Source organism: Rhinatrema bivittatum, chromosome 4, assembly GCF_901001135.1.
Source record: "Rhinatrema bivittatum chromosome 4, aRhiBiv1.1, whole genome shotgun sequence".
NCBI classification, from domain to species: domain Eukaryota; kingdom Metazoa; phylum Chordata; class Amphibia; order Gymnophiona; family Rhinatrematidae; genus Rhinatrema; species Rhinatrema bivittatum.
Window position 1 is genome coordinate 456753483 of NC_042618.1, and position 26327 is coordinate 456779809.

The following is a 26327-nucleotide window of genomic DNA, read 5'->3' on the forward strand; positions in this document are numbered from 1 at the left end:
GTCAGTTGGGTTCCTTCCTAATGCCTTGTCTCTGCTTCTGCTTCCTGGACCCTTGGTTCCTCATGGCTACCTTCTCTGGCATGTCATGTCGTGTCTCGTCACCTCGTGGCATGGGCCAGCCTTCTCATCTCGCAGCACTAGTCTCCGGAGGGTCATCTTCACTTTGAAGCCAAGTCTCTTCTTGGTCCCATGTTTCATGCCTTAAGCCAAGTCTCGCCTTGGCTCCCTTCCCTTTGCTCAAAGCCAAGTCTCGTCTTGGTCCATTACCCTGGAATTTGTCTCGGCCCTCGGATGTTCTGCTGGCTGCACCGTCCATGCCTAAGACTCTGATTGAACCTGTGCCATTTCAGCGTGGTTCATGACCAGCCATGGGTGGCTGTGTAAGGGCGCACCTTGGTTCAGGCTTCTACTGAATCTTCGCCATGTTCTGGCTTCAACTACCATGTATTCGTCTGGAGTCTGTTCGGCACTCAAGCGTGGTCCACAACCAGTCCATGGGCTGTGGGCTGTGTAAGGCGCGCTGCGTGGCAGCCTCAACCCAGTACTTGTTCCTAAAACCTTGATCCTGAGTCTTCGTGCTCAAGCTTCTCATCTGAGTCTTCACATCTCAAGCTTCTCATCTGAGTCTTCACACCCCAAGTCTCCTGTCTCAGCCTTCATGTTCCAGATCCTTCATTCGCCCTCATCTCCTGTCCAGCCTGCTGCCATGGCCGTTCCCAGTGGCGGTCCGAAAGGGCTTGGAGTAGTCCGAGGACCACTCATAGACCAACCAAGGGTGGTTGGTCTCACTGAGGTATGCAAGTCGGCAGGGGCCTGGGCTTGGTCTCGACCCAGACACGGATTTGTCTCACCAGCCTCGGTGTTCCCACGGAGCTCCTCTCTGGGTTCACCGAGGTCCAAGGGCACACATCTCCTATTCTCGCGCAGCAGCTGCTCATGGCATCTCTTGCTCTGTCTAGACAAAGCCTGTATGTGCATAATAGAGGGTTAAGGCCTCTCAAGGCCCCCCTTTCTGTTACAAAAATGTTACTACTTTTTGTCAAAATTATGATTTGGGCTTCTAATCCTTGGGGTTTATGAACTGGAAATTTAGGGATTTATTTTTCAGGCAATTGGGTATATTTGGCAGGTACTAAAAATAGATAATTATTGGGGTTTTCACTGCATGAGTTAAAAATGTTTGGCACAGTTTTAGGTGGATTCAGTTTAATAAGGTACATATCAATTTATCTTAACATATTTACATGCTGTATTGCATGGTGTGTGTATGTGGCTAGAGTGGGGGTGGCAGGTTGTGTGTATGTGGCTGAGGGTAATGGGGTAAGGGTGAGGAGGTATAGGAGTGGCAGGGTGTGTGGAGGTGGGGTGGTGGGTTGGTAGGGGATTGGGGGTTAGGAGATAGGGAGTAGCACATGTGTGTGGGGGGAGATTCAGAGTTGGTGACGGGCTGTGTATCCTCTCTCATTTCACACACACATACACACACACACACACACATGTTCATTCTCTCACACACTGCCTCTCTAATAAACACACCTTTGCTCTCATAAACACAGTGCCTCTCACATATTTAGGCTTTCTCCTTTACACACACACCACTTTCTCTCCTTGACACACACACATGCACACAGATAGACTTCCTGTGTCACACATATGTTAATGCATCCAAACTCGCTCTTTCACATGCACACAGGCTTTCATGCACACACATGCATACAAGCTCTCTCTCTCTCACACACACACACACACACACACATTATATATACACATGCTCTCTCTCACACATGCACAAACACACACACAACATACACATATATACAGGTTCTCTGTCAAACACATATACACATTAAGTTTCTCTTACTCACAACATGCACACAGCTTCTCTCTCACATACACATGCACAAAGGTTCACTCTCCTACACACACACATACAGATGCACACAGGCTCTCTCACACATCTCCATAAACACATACAATTTGCACAGGCTTTCTCTCTCTCTCTCTCTCACACACACATACTCTCAGGGCTTCTTCTTCTCTTCAAGCTGCAGCAGAATGGGGTCTGATGCAGCCCTGCTATAGCCTTTCATTGGGCCAGCTCGGATGACATCATCCACCCACTGCACAATAGGGATGTGAATCGGGCTTCGGACGATTGAAAATATCAGACGATATTTTCAAAATCGTCATAAATTGGGGGCTCCTGATAAGAGAACCCCACGATTTTGTTCCTGGGGTTCTCTTATCATTTTGGGGGAGGGCGGGAAAAACAGCACACCAAAACAATCCCTAAACCCACCCCGACCCTTTAAAACTGTTCCCTTAGCTTCCCCCACCCTCCCGAACCCCCCCAAAACCTTTATAAGTACCTGGTGGTCCAGTGGGGGGTCCCAGAAGCCATCTCCCGCTCTCGAGCCGTCGGCTTCCACTAATCAAAATGGCGCTGATAGCCCTTTGCAGTTACCATGTGACAGGGTATCCGTGCCATTGGCCGGCCCCTGTCACATGGTAGGAGCACTGGATGGCCCATGCCATTTTTAAAGATGGCGCCGGCCGTCCATTACTCCTACCATGTGACAGGGCGCTCATACCATGTGGCGGGCGCTCACCCGCTCTCCCGCAACTTTTACTGAATCGGCCTGCATGTGAGCTAAAGCTACAAGGGAGCAATTTTCAGAGGGATTCTGTGGAGTAAACTGCACAGGGAGTTTTCCTTTGAAAATCAGCTTGCTGTCTCCAGAGGGTTGGGGAGAGAATGAAAATTGCTCTCAGAGCCGGGAACATACATCAAAATTCTAGTTGAACTTGCTGGATGATTAGAAAATAGGCTCAAACTGAACATGCCAGTGATTTCCTTTGAAAATAATTCATTTTACTGGCGAGTCAAACTACAGGTTTTTTTTATTGCTATTGAAAAAATAAAAATACTTGGTTTGTCTAACCATCTGATTTCAACGGAGTATTTCAGACTCTGCTAAATAGATCTCTTTAATGAAATCATGTTTTCTCCTCCTTCCCCCATCTGCACTGAGAATTTTACAGCTTTTCTGGGGCTGTTAATTTCATGTACTTTGTAAGAGACCAATTTTATTGATACTGGAAAAGTATGCATATCCATTTATAAGAACATAGAAGCAAAAAAACTGAAAGTGAAAAGTAAAGGATAGAAGCCGAGCTTTCTCTTGGTGACATATGGAATATCTACTATAGACTTGTAAAGATGGTCTTAGAAGAACACTTGCTTAACCGGTGACAGTAAACAAAGCTTTCAGCATGATTGGTCGGAAAAAGGCCTCTCCAACAATCCCTTCCTTATATCCCCCCGTAATCATCAGATTCCAGAAGAGTAATCTCACTTTAAAATGAACTTCTCACCTAGCAGCTCCTTTTTTTTTCCAAAGATGAATCACACTGCACTGTAGCTCTACAATCTAAGCAAAGGACACGCAGTCAGATTTGTGGGGCTCAAACAGCGGCTGCAAGATCTGTTTGCACGTTTTGGGCCAGATGTATAATTAGGTTCAGACAATTAAAGGAGAATTTTAAAAGCCCGGCATCAAATAGGGAATTCCCGCCCAAGTCAGGCTTGCACGCGCTGACCGGATTTTGAAAGCCGCCCAGATCGGCGCGTATCGGCTCGCAGCGCGTACATCTCAAAGGTTTCCAAAAAAGGGGTGGGGAGTGGGTGGGGGCATGGGCGTTTCGGGGTGCGGACCAGAGATGCGCGCCTGGGCACTCGCCCACCACTCCTGCCAAGTAACCCTTCTTCTGCTACGGTGGAGGTCTAAGTTATAAAATAGATAAGACTAGGCAGATCCGCGGAGTTTTAAGGGCCGGGGCTAACTCTGGGGAGTGAAGGCTATTAAACTAGTGGAGGACCTACCCCTTAACTGGGTGAACTGGGGACGAACTGGTAAAAGTGGGAATGGTGTCGGCGTACGCCCCTTTCAGAATCCCCCGACTTACACGGCAGAACCGGGATTTCCGCGTCCTCTTACAATTTAGCGTGCATGTGCAGGCGGCCAGGCTATTTTATAACATGCATGCATACATGCACACCAATTCTAAAATAGCCGTGTCCCTTGCACCCGCGCGCCGCTCTGAAAGTTACGGTCTTGTTGTATAAACAGCGATGCTGTCCATTTTCGTGTGCTTTAACTACTCTGTACGATCACCAGGCAGCGGGGCTGAGCTGGTGGCAGCCCACAAACACCATAATTAGCTGAGAAAACATGATTTTGAAAGTGGTAGCAAGAGATACCAAAAACCGGGTACCTCAACGGTGCATCAGGTCTCCAAATATTGAAGGGGAGTGCAGCTGAAAAATGCCTGTTTCATTTCAGGGCTTTATTTTTTGTTCCGTTGTGTGTCGTCTTGTTAGACTGCACACCACAAAAACGAACGCACACTAAAAAAAACCCAAAACAAAACAACAATTTGTGTGCATGAAATGAAACATAATGAGCGGCAGCACAATCCTCATCCTGCATGGACTCCTGGGTCCTCCACCTGGCTTAAAGCTCCCCATCCAATTACAGCGCACGGCAGAGCAGAAATGATGGCAACCTAAGCAGTAAGATACAGTGCACAATATCCAAGGAACACGCAGCACTTGGCACTGATTTGTCTCTCCTGTCTACGGTCCATTGCGGAGATAACAGGGAGGGCACTATACTCGACTGATATCCTCACTTCCTGGGGACCCTTTAATATTTGTTGAATGTCATTCTTTTTCTGTGATTTTGATTGTCAGGTGTGGTGTCTTTGAGTTTCTTGTAATTGATTTGCCTCTGACAGCAGGTAACGGTAGAGTGCGATCCCCTGAATGCTAGAAAATAAACCAGAGAAAAGGTAATACAAAGTTTCTGTGTTTATGGCAGGAGGCTTCCTGGATGCAGAGATCGGGGCACAGGATTCGCTCGGATTAGGCAAACTTGGAACTCAAGCAGAGAAAGACAGACGGATGAAGAAAAAGTAAGTTGCTGTTTTAGTCTTTCTCAAAGGCTGTACCTCTTTATAAAGACTTGCTGACTTTACTGAAATTACAAAGCTCTCAGTCTTGTCGAATTGCATGTGATGAAATCTGATAGTGTGCTCTAGGTGACAAACTTGTGTATTCTGAAAGCCAGTGGTAAGTGAATGTAAACTATCTCTTGAGCTTATGGTGGAGGCAGCGAGGTGGTTATAATAAGGGAATATTGAATGACACAGATTGAATGGTTAGAAACTCTTGCAGGAAAGCACGAGTTAAGTTGCTTCTTTTTAACACTGAATGTTGCCTCTCAACTTGACATTGCATGCATTGTGAAGATCATTTTCAAGAATGCATAACTCAGCACATACAGTGCATGCATACGTTTGTGTGCTTAAAGTTATGTCTATGCTGTACAAACTGTGCACCAGGAGGCGCCCCGAAATGGCACGCATATGTTTCGGGACACACAAATCTTTTTATTGCAGGGATCCGCATAGTTTACACACCTCAAGGTCCATATTCAGACATAGCCTGGTTAGCCAAGTTAGCCGGAAAAACTTATCCAGCTAACTTTGGAGTTATATTCAATAGTGAAACCGCACTATTGAATATAGCTGGCTAACTTTAGGACAGCTCTTTGCTCCAACCAGACTTAGTCAGCTAAGTCATCCAGATAACTCTGAATGTTGGAGTTTGCCAGCTAACTCAACTCCCCTAACTTATCTGGCTAAATTCTAGGACCTTAACTTATTAGCTGGCTAAAATTTAGTCGGATATGTGCCCAAATATTAATTTAGCTGGCTAACTTCTCAGTATCTGGCATTAATTTAGACAGATAAGGAAAGGGGTATTTGGGGGGATTCCAGGGAGGGGTTGAGTTATCTGATTAACCTTGCTGAACATCGGGCATATCCAGCTAGGTCAGCTGGATAACGTTAGGCCTGGCCTCATATGGAGGAGTAGCCTAGTGGCTAGAGCAGTGGGCTACGAACCCAGGAGACTGGGGGTCAAGTCCCTTGTGACCTTGGGCAAGTCACTTTACCCTCCATTGCCTCAGGTACAAATTGAGATTATAAGCCCTCTGGGAACAGGGAAATAGTATCTGCTTTTCTCTCGTGCATATTCATTGTGGATATCCTGAAAACCCGAATGGCTGGGGGGTCCCCAGGACAGGGTTGGAAACACGGCTCTAAAGTCTGCTTCCATGTCCAGGTTGGTATAATTCAGTGGGAGGTTTATCCCCGCTGAATTTATGGGACAAGTTATCCAGCTAACTGTAGCTAACTTGTCCACTACCCGGCCTATTCAATATGGACCTCATGGCTTTCCTTTTGCATTTTTGATGTTGCAAGAAAGAGAGCACGCGTTGCAGAGCGATGAGCTCGTAGCGAAATCACATAAGCTTTTCATTGATGGCAAAGATTTCCCAATAGACGCTGTCATCTTTCCTTCACTTGCATCTGTCTGAAAATTCACAGCCCGACTTACTTTTTTATTCACTTAAATTATGGAATAATTAAATGTTCTCACCCTCTGCAGCTGCTTGTAAAGCTCACAGACTCTTTCGGCAGCTGTCAAAGAAATTAACAAAAATAAGCCCCGGAAAACAAGGAAAGAACAAATTCCTTTTGCAGCCGCTCTGTAAGAAGCGACTGGCAGAATCAGACATAACTAAGTTTTCCTCTTCATTTTCAACATTTCACCTTAACCATGCAATTATACTGTGGTGTACGGTCGCCAATATGTCCTGCAGCCAAAAAAGCTCTTGGCAGTTGTACAATCACATAATCCTGAAACGGTTGTGCCTACACAATAAGACGGTAACTTTTTAAACAGGCGCGCAGATGCACATGTGTGCTTGCTCATCGGCCCGCATGTAGGGGCATGGCCATTTTATTGCATATGTGTGTATATGTGCACGTGTTATAGAACTGACTGTGCGCACATGTGCGCATAATTTTAAGTGGGCGCACATCTATGCACGCCAATGCCGCTTCTTCCATGTCAGTGGGGGGATTTTAGTAGATGCACGCCGACGCCATTTCCAGTTTTCCCAATTCAATCCCAGTTTACTCAGTTAAGGGATAGGCCTTCCAAATCCTAGTTTAATAGCCTCCCGTGTCCCCTGTTAGCCCCTATCTTTAAAACCCCACTGAACTATATATATATTTTTTTATTACTTACACGCCCTCCATAGCAGAAGTAATGTTACGCAGCAGGGGACATAAGAACATAAGAAATGGCCATGCTGGGTCAGACCAAGGGTCCATCAAGCCCAGCATCCTGTTTCCAACAGAGGCCAAACCAGGCCACAAGAACCTGGCAAGTACCCTAAGTACAGTAAGTAGATCCCAAGTAGACCCCGGCGCATGCCTGTACGCGTAAGTATTTATGCGCAAATTTGAAGTTGAAAGTTAGGGACACCCATGCCCACGCTCCGCCCCTTTTTCAAAACTTTTTATTTGTGCACATAGCGGGAGATACGGACATATGTGGGCACCTTTTAAATTCCGCACAGCGTGCGCCTGCCCAACATAATCACATATTTCCCGGTTTTGCCGCGTGCCAGGCTTTTAAAATTCACCTTTAATATTTTAATAAGGCTCACTCTTCAGCAATACCAGTTTTGTTTTTTTTTATAATTATCTGTGGTCTTTCTTTGATTTTTGATACAGCTGCTATACAGTAAAATAGTCCCAGAGAACCAGTCGTGATCCTTTCATATTGAATAACACTCCACAAGCTGAGAGAGTCTTGGGGTGCTTCTGTCCAGCATGATGGCTGTAGGTTTGCCAGCTGGCTCCATTATCATCAGGACAGGTTGATCTGATCCTGGTTTGACCTTCCCATGACACGCATGGATTTGTGGATCCTTACTGATTTCTCAGAACAAAGCAGGGGTATTTGCTCCTGCATGCAGTGGGAGTAAAATCAGGACTGGATCAGCCTGACCTGAAAAAATGGGGAGTTAGTTGGTAGACCCTACATCAGGGCTTCCCAGAACTGTCCTGGGGACTCCACAGCCAGTCAGGTTTTTAGGATATCTGCAATGAATATGCATGAGATAAATCTGCATATCCTGAGTCTCAATGGCATGCACATTTATCTCATGCATATTCATTATGGAAATCCTGAAAACCCCGACTGGCTGTGGGGTCCCAGGGATAGGTTTGGGAAGGTCTACCCTACATGATGGTGTCCTTCAGACTTGCACCTCTGTACTCGGTATCCAAAACACACAACTGCTAAATTGCAACCAGCAACTAAACAGCAGTTTCTGTAAGAATACAGCTGCGACATTAGATGTCAAACTGCTTTCTGTTTGATTTGTTTAGATTTGCGAACTGCCGCTTTCAAGTAGAATTCATCTAAGGCAGTGTACAGCAAGGTAAACAGGACAGACATTGGCAGTAGCGCCTCGGTGTCATCTGCGATTGTGGCAGTGGTACATGGTGTTACCCTGTGCGAGAGTGTCTGATAAATAGGTGACCTCTAGAATGTAAAATAATTCACACTGATAACAGTGAGGTCATTTCTGGTCTGCAATAACTAGCATAGGGCTGGGGTAACCAATACAGGCATAAAAATGTAAGCATGTCCCAATGGTAAATAATGCAAAAGGAACTAGTACCTGACTAGCCATTCAGAAGCAGTGCAGATAAATAATAGAGAACACATATATATAGCTATAAAAAAAGCCACAAACTAGAAGAATAGTAAAAATCGCATGATAGATAAAGTGTGCGTGTTGACTGCCAGGCAGGGCCATGTCAGGGTGTCTGTGGCTTGTGGTCAGTCGCATCTTCCATTAAAAGCTTTCAGCCGCTTCCTGAAATGGAGGGAGTCCTGGATCGGGGTAGTTCTTCTTTGGACTGAGTTCCAGAGGGAGGGGCCACAACTTCCAAGAAAGCCCTCTGATGGGTGCCTGACCTTTTCATTTCCCTGGCTGAAGCTGTATGTATCCCATCAAGGCATATCTTTTGCCACGATGATCCCTGCTGCACAAAGGCGGACAAGCGCGCTTACTAATCAGGAATACTCCGAGCCCTCAGCCTCCTCTCATCCATTTGCTCAAGGCTGTAGAAAACTGGCACCAAAGGGCCCATTTCTTCCTTGAGGATTGGCACTTATTGTAATTTATTAGATAAAGCATTACAAGTTTTCCTATCAATTCTAAAACCAAGTTAATTAGTTTGCTGACTTCACAATGCTTCATCACTATCAGGGTCTAAAACTTTCTTTAAAAAAAACAAAAAAACCCTGAATCGGAAACATTAGAAATGAAATTACTCTCCTTAGATTAATCCCAACTTTGTTTACTGCCAATAGGTTTTTTAGTGAATGCTGGAACCTTCGCCAGCATAAATCCCATTAACTATTACTTTCTGAGGTCTATTGCTAACCATTTCTGCCCTGCTTTCTTACTGGGGAGTTAACCAGTTTTCCATGTGCAGCAATGAAAGCGACCTTAGGATAGTGCAGGCAGGCTACATAGCCTTCTTGGCTACCTCATCAAAGGACTCTACATGACAGGAGCTCCCCTTGTGAAACTGTGTTGACTAGGCTCCTGTAGTATATTTGATTAAAGTTATTGCACTATACTTTTCTGCAGTAGATTTCCATAACTTTATCATCCAGCACTGACGTCAGGATGATATTCCTGTAAATATATATGCATTTTCCTCGTCCCTGCAATAGTGGGAAAGGATTGCTTTTCTGCAGGCTCTCTAAATCTTCCCTGTTTTCAATAACAGAAACATGGAGGTAACCTTAATGGAGGTTCAGTTACTACCCTTAAGAGAAACATGGGGGTAACCTTAATAGAGGTTCAGTTACTATCCTTAACAGAATCATGGGGGTAACCTGCACGGCAAACAAATTACTACCCTTAACAGAAACATGGAAGTAACCTTATTGGAGGTTCAGTTACTATCCTTAACAGAAACATGGGGGTAACCTGCACAGAGCAGCAGTTACTATCCTTCAGAAACATGGAGGTAACCTTTATGGAGGGTCAGTTACTGTCCTTATCAGAAACATGGGGGTAACCTGCACGGAGCAGCAGTTACTACCATTAACAGAAACATGAGGGTAACCTGCATAGAGTGGCAGTTCCTACCCTTAACAGAAACATGGGGGTAACCTGCACGGAGCAGCAGTTACTATCCTTCAGAAACATGGAGGTAACCTTTATGGAGGGTCAGTTTCTGTCCTTATCAGAAACATGGAGGAAACCTGAACATAGTGGCAGTTACTACCCTTAACAGAAACATGGAGGTAACCTTTATGAAGGGTCAGTTATTATCCTTAACTGAAACATGGGGTAACCTGCACAGAATGACAATTACTACCCTTAACAGAAACATGGGGGTAACCTGCATGGAGTGGCAGTTACTATCCTTCAGAAACATGGAGGTAACCTTTATGAAGGGTCAGTTATTATCCTTAACAGAAACATGGAGGTAACCTGCATGGAGTGGCAGTTACTACCCTTAACAGAAACATGGGGGTAACCTGCATGGAGTGGCAGTTACTATCCTTAACAGAAACATGGAGAAACCTGTACAGAGTGGCAGTTACTTCCATAAGCAACTTGCTGAGCAGACTGGATGGACCATATGGTCTTTTTCTGCCATTAATACTATGTTACTATGAAATTATTTTTCCTTGGTTTTGCTTTGGTAGTAGGCAATGTGTTGTAAATCCAAAATTGAAAAAAGTGCTATAAAAGTTGTTATAAAATCAAAACTTCATCTTTATTGCACAAATATTTTGATAATACCTAACTAAAAAACTATAATATCCATATAGATAATCCTACTTTATATTGCACACAGTTGAGATTAAATACATACAATCAAAAAGACCTCTTGAAAAGATGTAAATAAATGCAAATAAATCAGAAAATTCTCAAATAAAATATGCACACATACCACACTCATACTCCAACAATATCAAGATAAATATATGTTCATTAAACAGATCCACTGACATCAGATATAGTTAATCATTCTTAATCACATTACAGTAAAGTTAATATATGTCTATTAAACAAATCCACTGACATCAAAATAGAGTTGATCATACTTGATCACATGACTTTGATTTTTATCACAAAACCCAATGTTAAAATTCAGACGAAGAACCCCGACAAGGATCCTCATTTCACCTACTGGCTTCTTCAGGGGGAATTTGAACATGGATCAAGCATGAAATCTGTGAGATTTCAAAAATGCTGTCTGTCTTGAGAAATTATATTGATGTGAAGTCAATGAAGATACAAATAATAGTAATCTTTTCTTAATAATGTGCAATATATATGCTTATTGCAGAAAAGCTCTTATCTGCCATGTTCACCTTCAATGCGCATGTGTGCAAAAACAAGAAAAACGTTAGTGGATTTGTTTAGTAGACATATATTAACTGTAATGTGATTAAGAATGATTAACTATATCTGATGTCAGTGGATCTGTTTAATGAACATATATTTACCTTGATATTGTTGGAGTATGAGTGTGGTATGTGTGCATATTTTATGTGAGAATTTTCTGATTTATTTGCATTTGTTTACATCTTTTCAAGAGGTTTTTTTGTTTGTATGTATTTATTATTACAGTATATACAGTAAGGGGTAGTACGACGGATTTCAATAGATATGCGCGTAGCCACGTGTATCTTTTAAAATCCGCACATAATAAGCACATAATTTCTGCTGGCGCCGGGGAAGTGTACAGAAAAGCAGAAAAAACTGCTTTTCTGTACATCCTCCGACTTAATATCATAGCAATAGTAAGTTGGAGGCCCCAAAATTTTAAAAAAATTTTAAATTAAAAAAAAAAAATTTAAATCAGCCCACGGCCCGCTGGTCGAAAGACGGACGCTCAATTATGCCGGCGTCCGTTTTCCGAACCCGTGGCTATCAGCGAGTTTGAGAACCCACACTGGCAAAATTGAGCGTCGGCTGTGAAACCCGCTGACAGCCGCCGCTCCTGTCAATAGAGGCGCTAGGGACGCGCTAGTGTCCCTAGCGCCTCTTTTTACCACAGGTCTTCATTTGCATACTAAATTGCGTGCCCAGGAGAGTGGCCTATGCACACGTCGGGAGAGCTGGTGCTCGCCTCGGAGCGCCGGCTCTCCCGCAGGTTTTATTGTATCGGCCTGTTAGTTAGGTATTACCTAAACATTTGTGCAATAAGGATGAAGTTTTGATTTTATAACAGCATTTGTAGCACTTTTTTTCCTTTGGGATTTATATATTTGTATATTAGCATAGCACTTCATTTATCTAATAAGCCTGTCTGGTATCTATTTTTACTAAATATTTATTTGTTTGTTTGTTTATTTATTTATAAAGATTCAAATGTATTATTCTGCATTAAATTCCTAACAACTAATCTTTAAAAAAAAATGACCATATACCACCTTTACAAGTAATAAAGGTCTGGTTCCACTTCACAGAGAGTATGGAACTGCCAGATTATAAACTAATCATCACTTTTGCCAACCACAAAAACCAGTGCTATAATTTCAAAATGAAAAAAAAGAAAAAAAAAAATGAAAGGCATTAGGCCAATCAGAAGGCGGCACTAAGCCCTTTAAATCGCGGCGACTCCCGCCGGCAGCCCTCTCCTCCTCGTCGAACTCCGGCACCCGCTTACCTCCTCCTCCTCTGTCGGGGCTCCCGAGGCCCAATCGGGGCAAGAGCCCGCTCGTTCCCACCGCGAGCCGTGCAGAGGAGGCCACCGAATCAAACGAAAGCAAAACTAAAAAAAAAACAGAACGGAAAACAGAAAAAAAAGCCGAAGGAAGCTTCTGCTCTGAGCACACCCGGTGAGTCAGCCGCGCCCCTCCAAAGGCATTAGGCCAATCAGAAGGCGGCACTAAGCCCTTTAAATCGCGGCGACTACCGCCGGGCGTTGCGCACCGGGCGTCGCGCTCCCGAAGGGGCGCGACCTAAGGGGCCTGCCCCTTAGTGAGCCCCTTGGAGAGACCCAGGAGCCAGAACTAAGGCCCGTGCAGCAATATACTTGCCCTCACTTTGGTAGCTCATCAACCAGCACGCAGACAAACTTCAGCAGCATTCAACCAGCACGCAGACAAACTTCAGCAGCATTCAACTAGCACCAAACCAGCTCACTACAACGTACATCCAACTCTTATCTGACCTTCAACAGCATTCATCCAACACCAATCCAACCCACAACAGCATTCATACTGCCATTACATCCCTGTTATCTATAACAAGCCTTCATTCAACCGACAATGCTCTACCGCCCAAGCTCCTACAAATCCCTCATCCCAATCATGATTTCCCCTACCACACAGTTTCTAGGTCTCACCTTATTTACCATCTTCCTATTTAACGCACAATCACTTACCAACAAAACTTTAATACTTAATGACCTACTGCTGGACTCAACACCGGATTTTTGCGCCATAACAGAAACTTGGCTCAAACCCACTGACATCGCACTCATTAACCAACTACCAACACAGATCTACGACTTCTTCTCTATCCCAAGACAAAAAAAAAGAGGAGGGGGTATCTTTCTAGCTGCCAAAAAATCCCTGAGGTTCACACTCTATCCTATCAACACAAATACCAAATTAGAACTAGGATTGTTCAAATCAGAAGATCTGCAAATCCTTCTAGTCTACGCCCCTCCAGGCCTTCTAGAATCAGACACCTCTCCCATTCTAGAAACTATAACTTTACACCTAAACCTTGACTCCCCAGCTATAATCTTGGGCGACTTCAACTTACATGTTGACAAAGTTCCCCTTTCAACGAACTGCGAAGCCTTCCTCACCGCAATGTCCGCTATGGGTTTCAAACAACAAATCAACAAACCCACTCACAAAGCAGGACACACTCTCGATCTCTTCTTTACAAACGCCGGCATTTCTCAAACAACTCAACCTGAATGTCAACAAGTCCCATGGTCAGACCACTCCTTAATCTCCACCAGCTTTTCCCTACCACAACCAGATCTCAAACCTGACACAAGACCCTCCTTCCTCTACAGAAAAACATGCAACTCTGAACTCCTCAGCAAAGTTTTAGCCCCAGAACTACCATCCATCGATGTTTCTACACCAAATTCCGCTCTTCAATCTTGGTCCAAAATAACAAAATCAGTAGCAAACACTCTTTGCCCACTGACCACCAAAAAACACTCTACAAAAGCATCCAAAAGACAACCCTGGTTTAATGATGAACTGCGAAATCTCAAACAACTACTTTGGCAGAAAGAAAGAAAATGGCGCAAAGCCCCCTCACCGGCCTCAGTCTCTGACTATAAACGTACACTCCACCAATACAAAAACAGTATACAGAAAACAAAAAGAGACTTCCATGCCCGTCAGGTTCATCACCTCATCTTTGACTCAAAAGCTTTATTCGCCTTCGTCTCTAATCTCACTAAACCTATCACTCCGGATATACCACCAGAACTTTCTCAGACCAAAGCAGACGAACTGGCTCTTCATTTCAGCAAAAAAATCTCTGACCTCATCAATCAATTGCCACCAACCACTAGCTCTCAAGATTTCACACACATTCTCCCTAACAAAGATATCCAACTTAACGCATTCGAACCCATCACTGTCACAGAAATACAATTGGTGTTGAAGAAAATGAAACCTTCATCACACCCCTTCGATCAAATTCCTTCCAAAATGCTACTTCTCATTCCTGATACTATATCAAAATCACTAGCTGAAATTATAAACTGTTCACTGTCCCAGGGTATCTACCCAGATGAACTAAAAACAGCTTCAATCAAACCCCTCTTAAAAAAACCAAATCTAAATCCAAGCGATCCCAATAACTTCCGCCCTATTTCCAACCTTCCATTCATAGCCAAAATAATGGAAAAATTGGTGAATACACAACTCTCCAACTACTTGGAAGATCACGGAATTCTATCTCCAAACCAATATGGCTTTCGTAAAGCTGCAAGCACAGAAACATTACTTCTTTCACTCTCAGACTTCCTCCTCGCCGGAATAGACAAAGGCAAAGCATTTTTACTAATCCTCCTCGACTTCTCGGCGGCCTTTGACACCGTCAACCATCACCTCCTTCTAAAACAACTAGCTAATATCGGAGTTACAGATACTTCACTAACATGGTTCAAAACCTTCCTGGAAAACAGAGGATATAGGGTTAAAATTCATAATACAGAATCACAATATCACCCCTCCACCAGAGGGGTGCCACAAGGTTCATCCCTTTCACCCACTCTATTCAATGTATACCTGCTACCTCTTTGTCAACTATTAACAAAATTAAAACTGAAACACTTCCTCTTCGCTGATGACGTACAGATTGTGATCCCTATAAAAGAATCTATCAAGATAACAATGGAATACTGGGATAGTTGCCTATTAGAAATCAAACACCTCCTTAACAGCCTTAACCTAATCCTTAATGCGTCGAAAATGGAATATCTCCTTATAGCACCTGAAAACAACAACACACTTTCAAAGCCTCCAACCATTCTACAAACCACACATGTAAGAGATCTAGGAGCCATCTTAGACAACCGTCTTAGCCTCAAACCATTCATTAACAAAACTACCAAAGACTGCTTCCACAAATTACATATTCTGAAAAGAATAAAGCCACTTTTCCACGCGCATGACTTTAGATCAATCCTACAAGCAATAATCTTCTCCAAACTAGATTATTGCAATTCTTTACTACTAGGCCTCCCAGCTTCCTACACCAAACCTCTACAAATGGTACAGAACACTGCAGCCAGAATCCTCACAAACTCCAGGAAAATTGACCACATCTCCCCCATCCTCAAAGACCTTCATTGGTTACCGATCCACTTCAGAATTATGTACAAAACCATCATGATTATCTACAAAAACATCCATCAACACACTCAACTCGACCTACAAATCCCTTTTAAAAAACACACATCTGCCAGACCCATCAGGGAACACTACAAAGAATCACTACAGGTTCCACATGCCAAAACCTACCACCACAAATCCTACAGTTCAAGAGCTCTCTCATCTGCAGGTCCAGTCCTTTGGAACTCCATCCCCCCGGACTTAAGACAAGAACCATGCGCTCTAACTTTTAGGAAAAGACTAAAAACTTGGCTTTTTAAAAAAGCATTCCCAGATCTGGATTAAATTCTCCACCCATCAGCATAAACACAAAAGTTAGTGAACTGTAACAAAAACCCACTAACTTCACACGCAGTGACAACAACATATTATTATACTTCACTACAATTCATATTTGGTCAATCTTTCCTACCCATCTATATTTTATAATTTTATACATATTTATTAATTGATACAGTTGGCTAAAATGTTAATATTCTTTCTTTAATTTCCTCCCCTTTCAGATCCTAGTTATTTTTCCTTGTTTTTTGTAACTTCCTCACATCCTAAATATTGTTACAATGTTTTTATTTGTTAAGTTTCTTATTATATTTGATGTCGAATTGGGAAATGTTTCTACCATGTTACTCTCTGCAGTTATTCACATTGTTAATTGTAAACCGGGTTGATGTGATTCATATCATGAAACTCGGTATAATAAAAATAATAAATAAATAAATAAATAAATGTTTCTCAAATAGATGTTCCCAATGTTTTGAAACCTGTTGGCAGAAGATAACATTGCCTTCTAGAAAAGCTGAATGGCAGCAGTAGCAGAGGATGCCAGTAGCACTGTAAGGGAGGACAAACTTGGGGTCGCAGAGGAAGGAGCTTTCAACAATTACAATTCAACAATTTTGTTATAACACCTAGCCAACAAGATACAAATGACACTCAGCATGAAAGCGTTAATGGGCAGATTTTCAAAGGCTACGCGCGTAACATACACACGTAACCTGAGGAAATCTGCCCCTGAGCGCGGCGAGCTTATTTTGCATAGGGTCAGCGGTGCGCGCAAGCCCCGGGACGCGCGTATGTCCCGGGGCTTGCAAAAAGGGGCAGTTCGGGGGCGTGGCCAGGGGGTGTGGTGTCGGCTCGGGGCGTGTTCGGGGGCATGGCGGTGGTCCGGGGCGGTCCGGGGGCGTGGCCGAGTGCCCCGACACAGCGGCCTGTGTCGGGGCCTGCCGCGCCAGCAGACATTCAGCTCGCGCAAGTTACGACTGCCCACAGGCAGGCGTAACTTCCTGGATAAAGGTTAGGAGGGGGATTTAGGTAGGGCTGGGGGGGGGTTAGATAGGGGAAGGGAGGGGAAGGTGGGGGGAGGCGGAAGGAGAGTTCCCTCTGAGGCCGCTCCTATTTCGGAGCTGCCTCGAAGGGAACGGGCAGTGCGAGCAGGGCTCGGCGCGCGCAAGGTGCACAAATGTGCACCCTCTTGCGCACGCCGACCCTGGATTTTAAAAGATGCACGCGGCTACGCGCGTATCTATTGAAATCCGGCAAACTTTTGTTTGCGCCTGTTGCGCAAACAAAAGTACGCACGGGCGTACATTTATAAAATCTACCCCTAAATGTTTACAATCAAACACTTAATTGCAGCCTTATTCGATGTTACTGTATATGTGTACAATGTTACAATGTTTGAGATAATACCGTTAGAAATAATATGTAAATATAAAGTTATTATTACCTCGTTTAAAATGTTACAATTTAGAGGCCATATTATTAAACTAATAATGTTACAATGTAAAGATAGTATGACCCGTTGTCATACTATCACACAAGTTCCCATGTAAACCGATGTGATACCCACGGCTGAATGTCGGTATAAAAAAGCAAATAAATAAAAAAATAAAATTAACAATTGCCTGAGCTTGTGTGCCTGCGGGAAAGAACTATCCAGGAATGTATATTATTCCTTCTTATGAATTTGTTGCAAGGTTATCTCTGCCTAAGAAGGGAGGAAGAATATATAAAGATAAAAAGCAAAATGAAAAAAGGGGTAAGAAACTCGGCACGCCGTTATACGTTAAAAGGCTTTTATGGAAGTAAATTCTCTGATATTGGGACTCATAAGGAGTCTGCCTTAATAAATTAGCCTTAGGAGCATCAACATTTTTAGAAAATAAAAAAAAATTAACATCTCCTTAAGTGATATTTCACACTGAATTTATAGCATTTGTCATGATTAACTGGTTTGTTTTGTATTTTTTCGTTTATAATCTGGCAGTTCCATAAACTCTGCGCGGTGGAACAGCAGGCTTTGAGCGTGCCCGTATCACTTATAAATGTGATGGATGGGGACTTTACGAAAATATTACTGTTAGGGATTTAATGCAGCATAATAAATTCAAACCTTCAAATCCTTAAATACACTGACCTTTGTATGCTTTTTGATCTTGCCATGTGTTAAGAAGAGAAATATGATCTATATCTACATCTATATCTATCCATCTATCTATATACACAGGATCAGTGCAAGGGGATTAGGTGCCCTAGGCGAACCTTCTGCCTTGTGCCCTCCCCCCCCCCCCCCCATCACGCCACCTGATCTCATTTGTGCCCACCAAGTGTGTGCTTCTCTGGGCCGCGAGCAGGATGGGCAACGCTCGCGGCCCACCAAATCTCTACTCCTCCTTGCCGTGAGAGGGATAAACTCCACTCACAGCTCCACATGGCTGCACTTCGGCTCCCCCTAATGCTCAGCACCCAAGGCGACCGCCTAGTTCACCTAATAGGACGTGCCAGCCCTGTACATATACACATACATATATACACATCTAATTAATATATGGTCATTTTTCCATTGTGTAATCCTATTTGTGCTGTAGATGCTCTCCTGATTTAGATCCTCCCCTAGCTATATACTGAATACTCTGCTTTCTATGCAATAAGTAGTATACTCTATATAAAGTATTGTATAATGTATATTAACCTTAAGAAAGCCACAGCCTCTGAGATGCATAATGACATTTTTTATGTGTACCTGTAACCCATTCTTTCCGTTCACCTGGGGAGCATCAACATTGACATGAGGAGGAACTGCATCTCCTGCGAGTTAACTTGGATATCAATTTTACAGAGGGTCTAATTCTTGGATTCCAAATATCTATTGGGAGAGAGATTCTGTAATAATTCCTTTATCAGCATTGCTTTTTGCTCTGGTCGCAGCCATTTAACTCTGTTATTAAATTACAGGCATGTTGACCCTTCAGCTCTAGAAGCAACGGATGATTCAGTTTGGACAGTCAACTTAAGTAGTGCTAAAATAATCCAAATTACTTGAATATCAATTTTTCTCTTGAGATACCAACGATAGTGTGCCCACTGTCCTTGGCTGCCATCCAACATGGGGAATACAGCGTGCACGCAGCGAAACGTGCATTACACAGTGTATACAGATTAATATTCAGGACACGATGCATGTCTTCTCATCTAGCCATGGATCTGCTGGAGTCACAACGCTCGGCCCAGCAACTTCATGGAGCAGGTTTGATTTTAAGTGACTGGTGTCCAAATTCAGAACACGAGCTTGGGAACCTTTCCCAAAGGAGCGTTGGTTACTGTTAGGGTACATTCCTCGAATAATGAAGAAAAAATGAGAAGACGTACAGCATAATTAGTTTTTCTAAACTGGTGACCATGCAAAGTATAATATTACTATGTTTGTTGTTTTGCTAGTTTGACACATATTCATTAATATTTGTGTGATTTTCTTTTCCATTCGTCTCTCTTCATCTCATGAAAAGCACATTGGGGTAAGTGAAACCACAGTGACTCCTGAACAGCTTCATTTCAGCACCATGTTAATGGATTTCTTTTTCCCATTGTCTTCTTCCTTTTGATATTTTTGGAGTATTGCTGTCACTCTTTCTTACCTAAGCAGACATCTGTGCAGGGAACTCAACCCAAAGCAAACATTTTAAAGCATTTTCAGAACAGGCCGTTAAGAGGGAAGTATACAAACAGCCCACATAGTGGTGAAGGTTGCAGACTTTATCAAGTATTTTTCCAGCGAAGTTCAGCGTGCGAGTTGGCTTTGAAAATACTGGGGTGAGTGGCCGAGTACTTGCACGTGCACACACACAAGCGCAAGCAACCTTTTACCTGCACTCATCCCAAGCTATTGTAGTACATCCATTCGCATGCAAAAAAAGGCTTTGAAAATTAGCCCTCCCCAAAAGATCCGATGATTCCTGCGGTTACATGTGAGCAGCTTCAACTGACCCAAGGGGTCAATGCAATATATTTTTGCGGAAAGCGGGCACTGAAAAGTCAGCGCCCGCTTTCCTAATGTGCGCATGGTGCCCACAAGGGGGGCGCCATGCAATATCTAAATTAGGGGATCGCGCTAGCAAGGAGGCGCTAGGGTTGCTTGCGTGACCTTAACGCCTCCGTGCTAACGCGACCCCGCCACGGCTGCTGGTTATGAAGACCGGCCAACTGCCAGTAATGAAAATGGCTGCCGATAAACTGGCAGACGGCCGATTATGAAAACCGACACAGAGTTTACCAGCGTCGGTCTTCATAACTCGGCGGTCTGCCAAGTTTGTTTTTTTTTTTACTTAAAAAAAGAAGTACAGAAAAGCAGTTTTTTCTGCTTTTCTGTACTTCTTTTACCTGCACTCAGCTATTAACGCCTGCTCCAGGCAGTCATTAATATCTGAGCGATAAATGTGCGTCTGAAACGAACATTTATTTTTTTGCGTGCGGAGTGAATGAGTAATAGCCTCATTTACATGCATTTGCATGTGATGAGTGCTATTACATTCACTCCGCGTCCGACACGGGTTAAATAGGCGCCAATCCCCCTATTGCATTAGGGGGTGGATTAGCGCCTATTTAACCCGCGTCAGAGTGCGGGTTATTCAGTGCGCTCGGCTGAGCGCACTGGATTGCATCAGCCCCCAAGGGAATATGAACCATTTGAATGGCAGGATCTCTAACTGGAGAGTCTGTAGATCTGTCGCGCCATATATGAATTTATGTGTGCAAAAATCAGTATTTCATGCATAGACAATTTCTCTTCACTTTCTGTCATTTCAGTTGTTTGTTTGGACTTTGCCATTTCATTTTAATCCCTCTAGGTTGTGCTTTCAGGATTTCTCAGCACCTTTTACAGTGTACTGGGATGCCAATAATAAAAGCACAGATTGAGAAACATGCAAGACGTGAGATTTTTGCATGAGCTATCACATGTAAGATAGTGAGTTTATAGAAGAAAGGAAAGTCTGGCATCTCATGTTGGTGGCAATTATCAGTTTGTCCGCTTTGGTGCAAAGTCCGCATTGACGTTTTACTTGCTGGGCAGACTGGATGGGCCATTTGGTCTTCTTCTGCCATCATTTCTGTTTACCCATGGCCTCTCCGAGGACTTTTCCCTAGAAAAGTACAAAGTGCACGGGGTCAGTTGCACCTGCTTTTGCTTGAAAACAGTGCACGTAGATTTGAAACTGCAGTCTCCGTGCAAACTTTACCTTTCCCGGCCTAAACCCTGCTCAAAGTGGCACACTGAGGATGGGCAGTTTTCAGCCAGCGGAATGATGCAGGTAAAACGCTGTGTATGCGTGTAAATTGCTGTGACAATTACCCTCTAGGTAAATGAGATTCAGATGCAACGATTCATTTGGTCACCAAAGTTTAATCACTGGAGAAGTTGCAGGTGGCCTCTCCTGGCACCAGGTACACCTTACAAGGCTTCTGTTTTACCTTTTTCGGACTCCTGAGGAACATCAGGCTCTAATTGAAAGTTACAGGCTAAGGGTTGTTCAGCATTCCAAGAAATGCTTCAAATGCCTTATGGCAATGCCAGAAAGGGCCCTTACACTAGCACAGGGGTCCCCAAACTTTTCAAAAGAAGGGCCACATAGGACATTCCAAATCACCAAGAGGGCTGGGGTGCAGAGGGAGGAGATCCCCCTCAAGATTTGCTCAGCCGGAGTGGAGAAAGAGGGAAAGAGCCCCTCCTAGTTATTTGCTAAGAAGGATTCAGGGGAGGGGGGGAATCATGTCTGGCCATTTCGCTGATTTGAAAGGCTGGGGGAAGGAGGGAGGCAGGGGGCAGGGATCCCAGGGGTGTGGCAAATGGAGGGTTAGAAATAAGATTTCTAGATTTCTACAAAATTGGCAATTAGCCCCTGCTACCTCCCTCTTCTCCAGCCTGTGCCCAGCTAGGGAAATAGGGGGTGGGGAGGGTAGAGGGCAGATGGATGATGGATGGGTTGTTTGTGTGTGTTGTATGTCTGTGCATGGTGCGCTCTCACTCCCCCACCCAAGCACTCTTGCTCCCTTCTCTACTTCCTTCCTCATTCTCATCCCTTTCCTCCACCCTTTCTCCCTTTCCCTCCTATCACTATCCTCACTTGCAGCATGCCAGGTTTGTGGTATGAGCAAAACAACCCCTACTGAAGACCCTAATCCAAGGAGAGACCCTCCCACCTGGTATCTGGGCTATCATAATGAATATTCCTGCACTCTTCTCCTCCAAAGCCTGCATCCCTAAGGGGCGACATCTTGCCCACTCCCTCACAGCTTCGAAGAGTTAATGGTGCGGTTGGGAGCTCCAGCACCACCATCCTTACCTGCACTAACCTCCATAGCAGCCAAAATCCCCTTATGACTGGTTTGCAGTCTCTCTCCCCGTCTTGGGCCAAAGTAGCTCCACTGCACAAGCGAAACTAACCCCAGCAATGCATAACGCAGCCAATCAGTGGTGGCCTTTCACTGGCATTAACCGCCCAGGCTGCTCTGACATGCTGCCACTTGACTTCTGACTTCAAGTATCTGAGCTGTCAGTAGTGGTGGAAAGTGCTCCCACTGCTGCCACTGTGGCAGGGCCAGCACGATCCACTGTGCAAGCTGTGCTCTTGCACGGAGCAGTGGTTCAGAGGGGATAGTGGCAGCAGTTTCTGAAGATGCCTTGAGGCCACTGGCAGATCCAGCCCCGCCATCAGCCAAAGGTCAAAATAGGCCTGGGGGCTGCTGGTGGATCCCTTCCTGCCAGCCGCTGAATATCACAGGAAGCCTGGGCCCTCCAGTGGACCCCATCCTGCCAGCTACAAAAGATTGCAAGAAATCTTGTGGCCATTGGCAACACAACAGAATTAAAGAGAGGGAAGTGCCCTGAGCCACCGGCAAATCTCATCCTGCTGGCAGCCGAAGATTTTATGAGGCCCTGGGGCTACTGGCAGCAGAAGAGAGAGAGGCAGACCATCAGGCCTAAGTGAGAGCGGTAGTCTGCCTATGTTTATGAGAGAGGGAATATTTATGTGTGTAAGAGTGCAAACCTGTGTGTGTGTGTGTGTGTGTGTGTGTGAATGAGAGAGAGAGAGAACCTGTGTGTGTTGGTGTGTTTGAGAGAGAGAGCGCGAGAGAAGGAGCCTATTTGTGAGCATGTGTGTATGTGAGTGAGAGACTGTGAGCATGTGTATGTGGCTGTTAGGTGAAGTGGACCCTTGGGCTATAGTATAGCAGACTACAGCAGGTGGACGTTCCCTGAGGTGGGACTAACTGGAGCTTCACCTTTACCAAGACAGGCTGAGCCCTTGGGTTCTGACAGCTGGCAGGTCTTAGGTGGGTCCCTGGGGGGTCATTGAAGAAGCAAACGTCAAAGTCCAAACGAGGGTCAGGGCTGGCAGAAAACAGTGAAAACCAGTGGGCAGGCCAAGGGACAAGTCAGGCAGCAAATAGCATAATCCAGAGGGCAGGCATAGGTTCGAGGCAGGCAGTAATCAAAGTATGATAGGCCCAAGCAAGGGATCAGGTCCAGGCAACGATCCATGGAGGTCCAAGCTGAGGTCAGAATCCAGGTAAGCAAGGCAAGGACAGACAGAACAGCCAATACTAGAATGAATAGACAGTGGGATTAGACAAGCAGGGCAACAAGAGACACATCAGCTAGACAGGGCAAGAGCGGAACAAGAACAAGGCACAGAAAAGATACTAGCAAGGAAGGGAGAGAACAACCAACAAGGAAAAAAAAGCTCATGCTGGATTCATTTTGCTGCTTTAATTAACAACCAGTTCAGAATATTTTTTTTTTAATCACAGGAGACTCAATTTGGTGAACCCCCATATCTGCCCTGTACAGGAAGCCATCTGGATTTGCAGCCAAGCTTTTGTATTTCTCACAGACATAACTTAATGCATTTGAATTACAGGGCATGAAGAATATGGCCTGACCGAGGTGGATACCTCCACTACAGTATTATGGTGCCCCTGCCATAAAAGCCAGAGTAAATCTTGTAAATAATTTAACCCTACTGTCAGCAGACTGCCTTTTGTCCATTCCAGCAGTGCTCAACTAAAGGTTCTAGAGATATTCACCAAACCCATAGGTGAAAAACTGCTTTTACAGAATTTCCAGAGGTAGTTTAGACTCCTGGCTCCCACCGTCCGGCTTCTGCTGCGTTCCCCTTTTGTCATATGTTACATTGTATTTCCGTCCACTCTTTTTCCATGATGCGCAGAAAAACAGGGCCTTAACCTTCATTCATAAAGAAACATAAAAATGTTTCATATGTCTTTCCAGCAGCCTCTTCAGAAATCTGTATTTTTGGAAGAGTCACGGGGCAACTTAAAGGTGAACTTTAAAAGCCGGGCACGCGCCAAAATCGGGACACGCACAAGTGCACCGGATCTTAAAAGCCACCTACACGCGCACGCATCTCCCGCTACGCGAGTAGCTCCGTTCGATTCGAAAAGGGGCAGGGAGTGGGCGGGGCATGGGCGTTCCGAGGCGGGGCCAAGAGATGTGCGTGCAAATACTTGTGCGCCTGGGGGCACGCACAGGTCCAGTGCTGTGTAACTTTACATCTGCTATGGAGGAGGCGTAACTTAAAAAAAAACCCCAAACTGCCATTCCTGAAGGGTTTAAAAGGTCGGGGGTAACTGGAGGGGACTCCATGTTATTACACCAGGGGGGTTTGGAGGACTTAGCTCTACACTGGACGAACTGGTGAAACTGGTCACGGCATGGACGTGCACCAGCTATGAAATTCCTCCACTTAAGTGGCTCAGGCCAGGACGTGCGCGGCTGGTTGTGCCCAGTTGCAAAATAGGGCGCGCACGTACGTACGCCCAGGCCATTTTAGAACATACTTGCGTGTGTGCGCATATGTTATAAAATAGCCGCGTCCCCTGGGTGCGTGCCAGTGCACTCAAGTCAATTTTTGAAAGTTGCCATCTCTGGGTTGCCAACAGGACCCTTTTTTTTTGGTATTTCACCACAGGCTGATCCAGTCCAGGTTTTACTCCACTTCATGCATTGACTTATGGTTCTGTTTTTCTTAGGGAAATCAGCACTAAAGATCCCTGCATGCAATGGGCTGACACCAGGACCGGATCAACCCGTCCAGAAAAAATGGAACTTGTTGGCAGGCCTAGGGAAACTGCATATTTTTGCGATACAGACATTAAATGAAAACTCATGTTTTTAACTTATATTGTGGCCAACACTGGATATTGTCTGCCCATATAGGGTTAATTTTTTCAAGGTCTTTAGAAAAAGATGCCTTTTCTGTTTGATAAGATGTATTTTAATTATTTATATTTTAGCTCTTGGTATTATCGTTTACCATCAGTCTAACCTCTGCTTTCTCAATTGAGGTCTTTGAGTTGTCCATGCACCAGTTTGCCCTGCTTCCTAGAAGCAATCCTAGGACAGATTTATTGCAGTGGGAATGTCACTTATTTTATTATGTTAGTAGCCAGAGTCAGCGCCATTTGACATGCTATTTCTTATAAAATATTTATTCTTGTAATGGAAATTTTTGTTCAATTAATTGCAGGAGACAAAACTATTTTGCTGTACGCCATCCAATCAACAAAACACAATAGCTCATTATTTCAAAACACGTGCTGTCTTTTAATCAGATTAACTGAAAAAGTTAAAACCACATTACTTATTTATTCCTCTTTAATTATAAAAAATATACTTTTGCTTCCACATCTTATTAAAGCTTGGATTCATCAAATGCTATTATTATGAAAGAAGCCAAGTAGTCTTGCTTGGTCAGTGTCTTTGGCTATAACTTCTGCCTGGAAAATGTGTATCTTTTATTGATGTCAGTTCATAATACTGTCAAATATTAAAGAACTTTGGAATCATTATTAAATAATGTCAGGGATCAATGAGGTCTATTAAGTGCAGCAGAAAGCTATGGGATGCTTAATGAAGGAATGTACTGGTTGATTTATGGTAGAGCTATTCACTATAGACCTTAAGAATCATAACTAGGTCTCTTTTTAAAGTAGCCAAAATATGCTATTTTACCCAATTCTTAGAATCAGCTGTATGCTAGTATATCTGATCAGAATTCACAATGGTGACCCCTGAGGACTGGAAGTGAATGCCACTGTTCCAAACTCATGGACAGCAGGTCCCAAATCTGGTATTTGAGAATCCCCATTAGGTTTTGATTCCAAGATACAAACTATATATATATATTTA

General features: G+C 44.1%; 1 protein-coding gene across 4 annotated transcripts in view; it reads left to right on the forward strand.

Moving 5' to 3' along the window:
• PPFIA2 (PTPRF interacting protein alpha 2) overlaps positions 1-26327 on the forward strand; it is a 440428-nt gene that overhangs the window by 365688 nt on the left and 48413 nt on the right. For 3 of the 4 annotated variants that reach the window (XR_003856007.1, XM_029597099.1, XM_029597102.1), the window contains exons 19-20: positions 4881-4974; positions 19627-19635. Coding sequence is in view for 3 of the 4 variants with exons in the window: in XM_029597099.1 (XP_029452959.1) it covers positions 4881-4974; positions 19627-19635 (103 nt within the window). In the remaining variant the exon portion in view is untranslated. The remainder of the gene's footprint in view (positions 1-4880; positions 4975-19626; positions 19636-26327) is intronic. The other variant, XM_029597100.1, reaches the window with a different exon arrangement.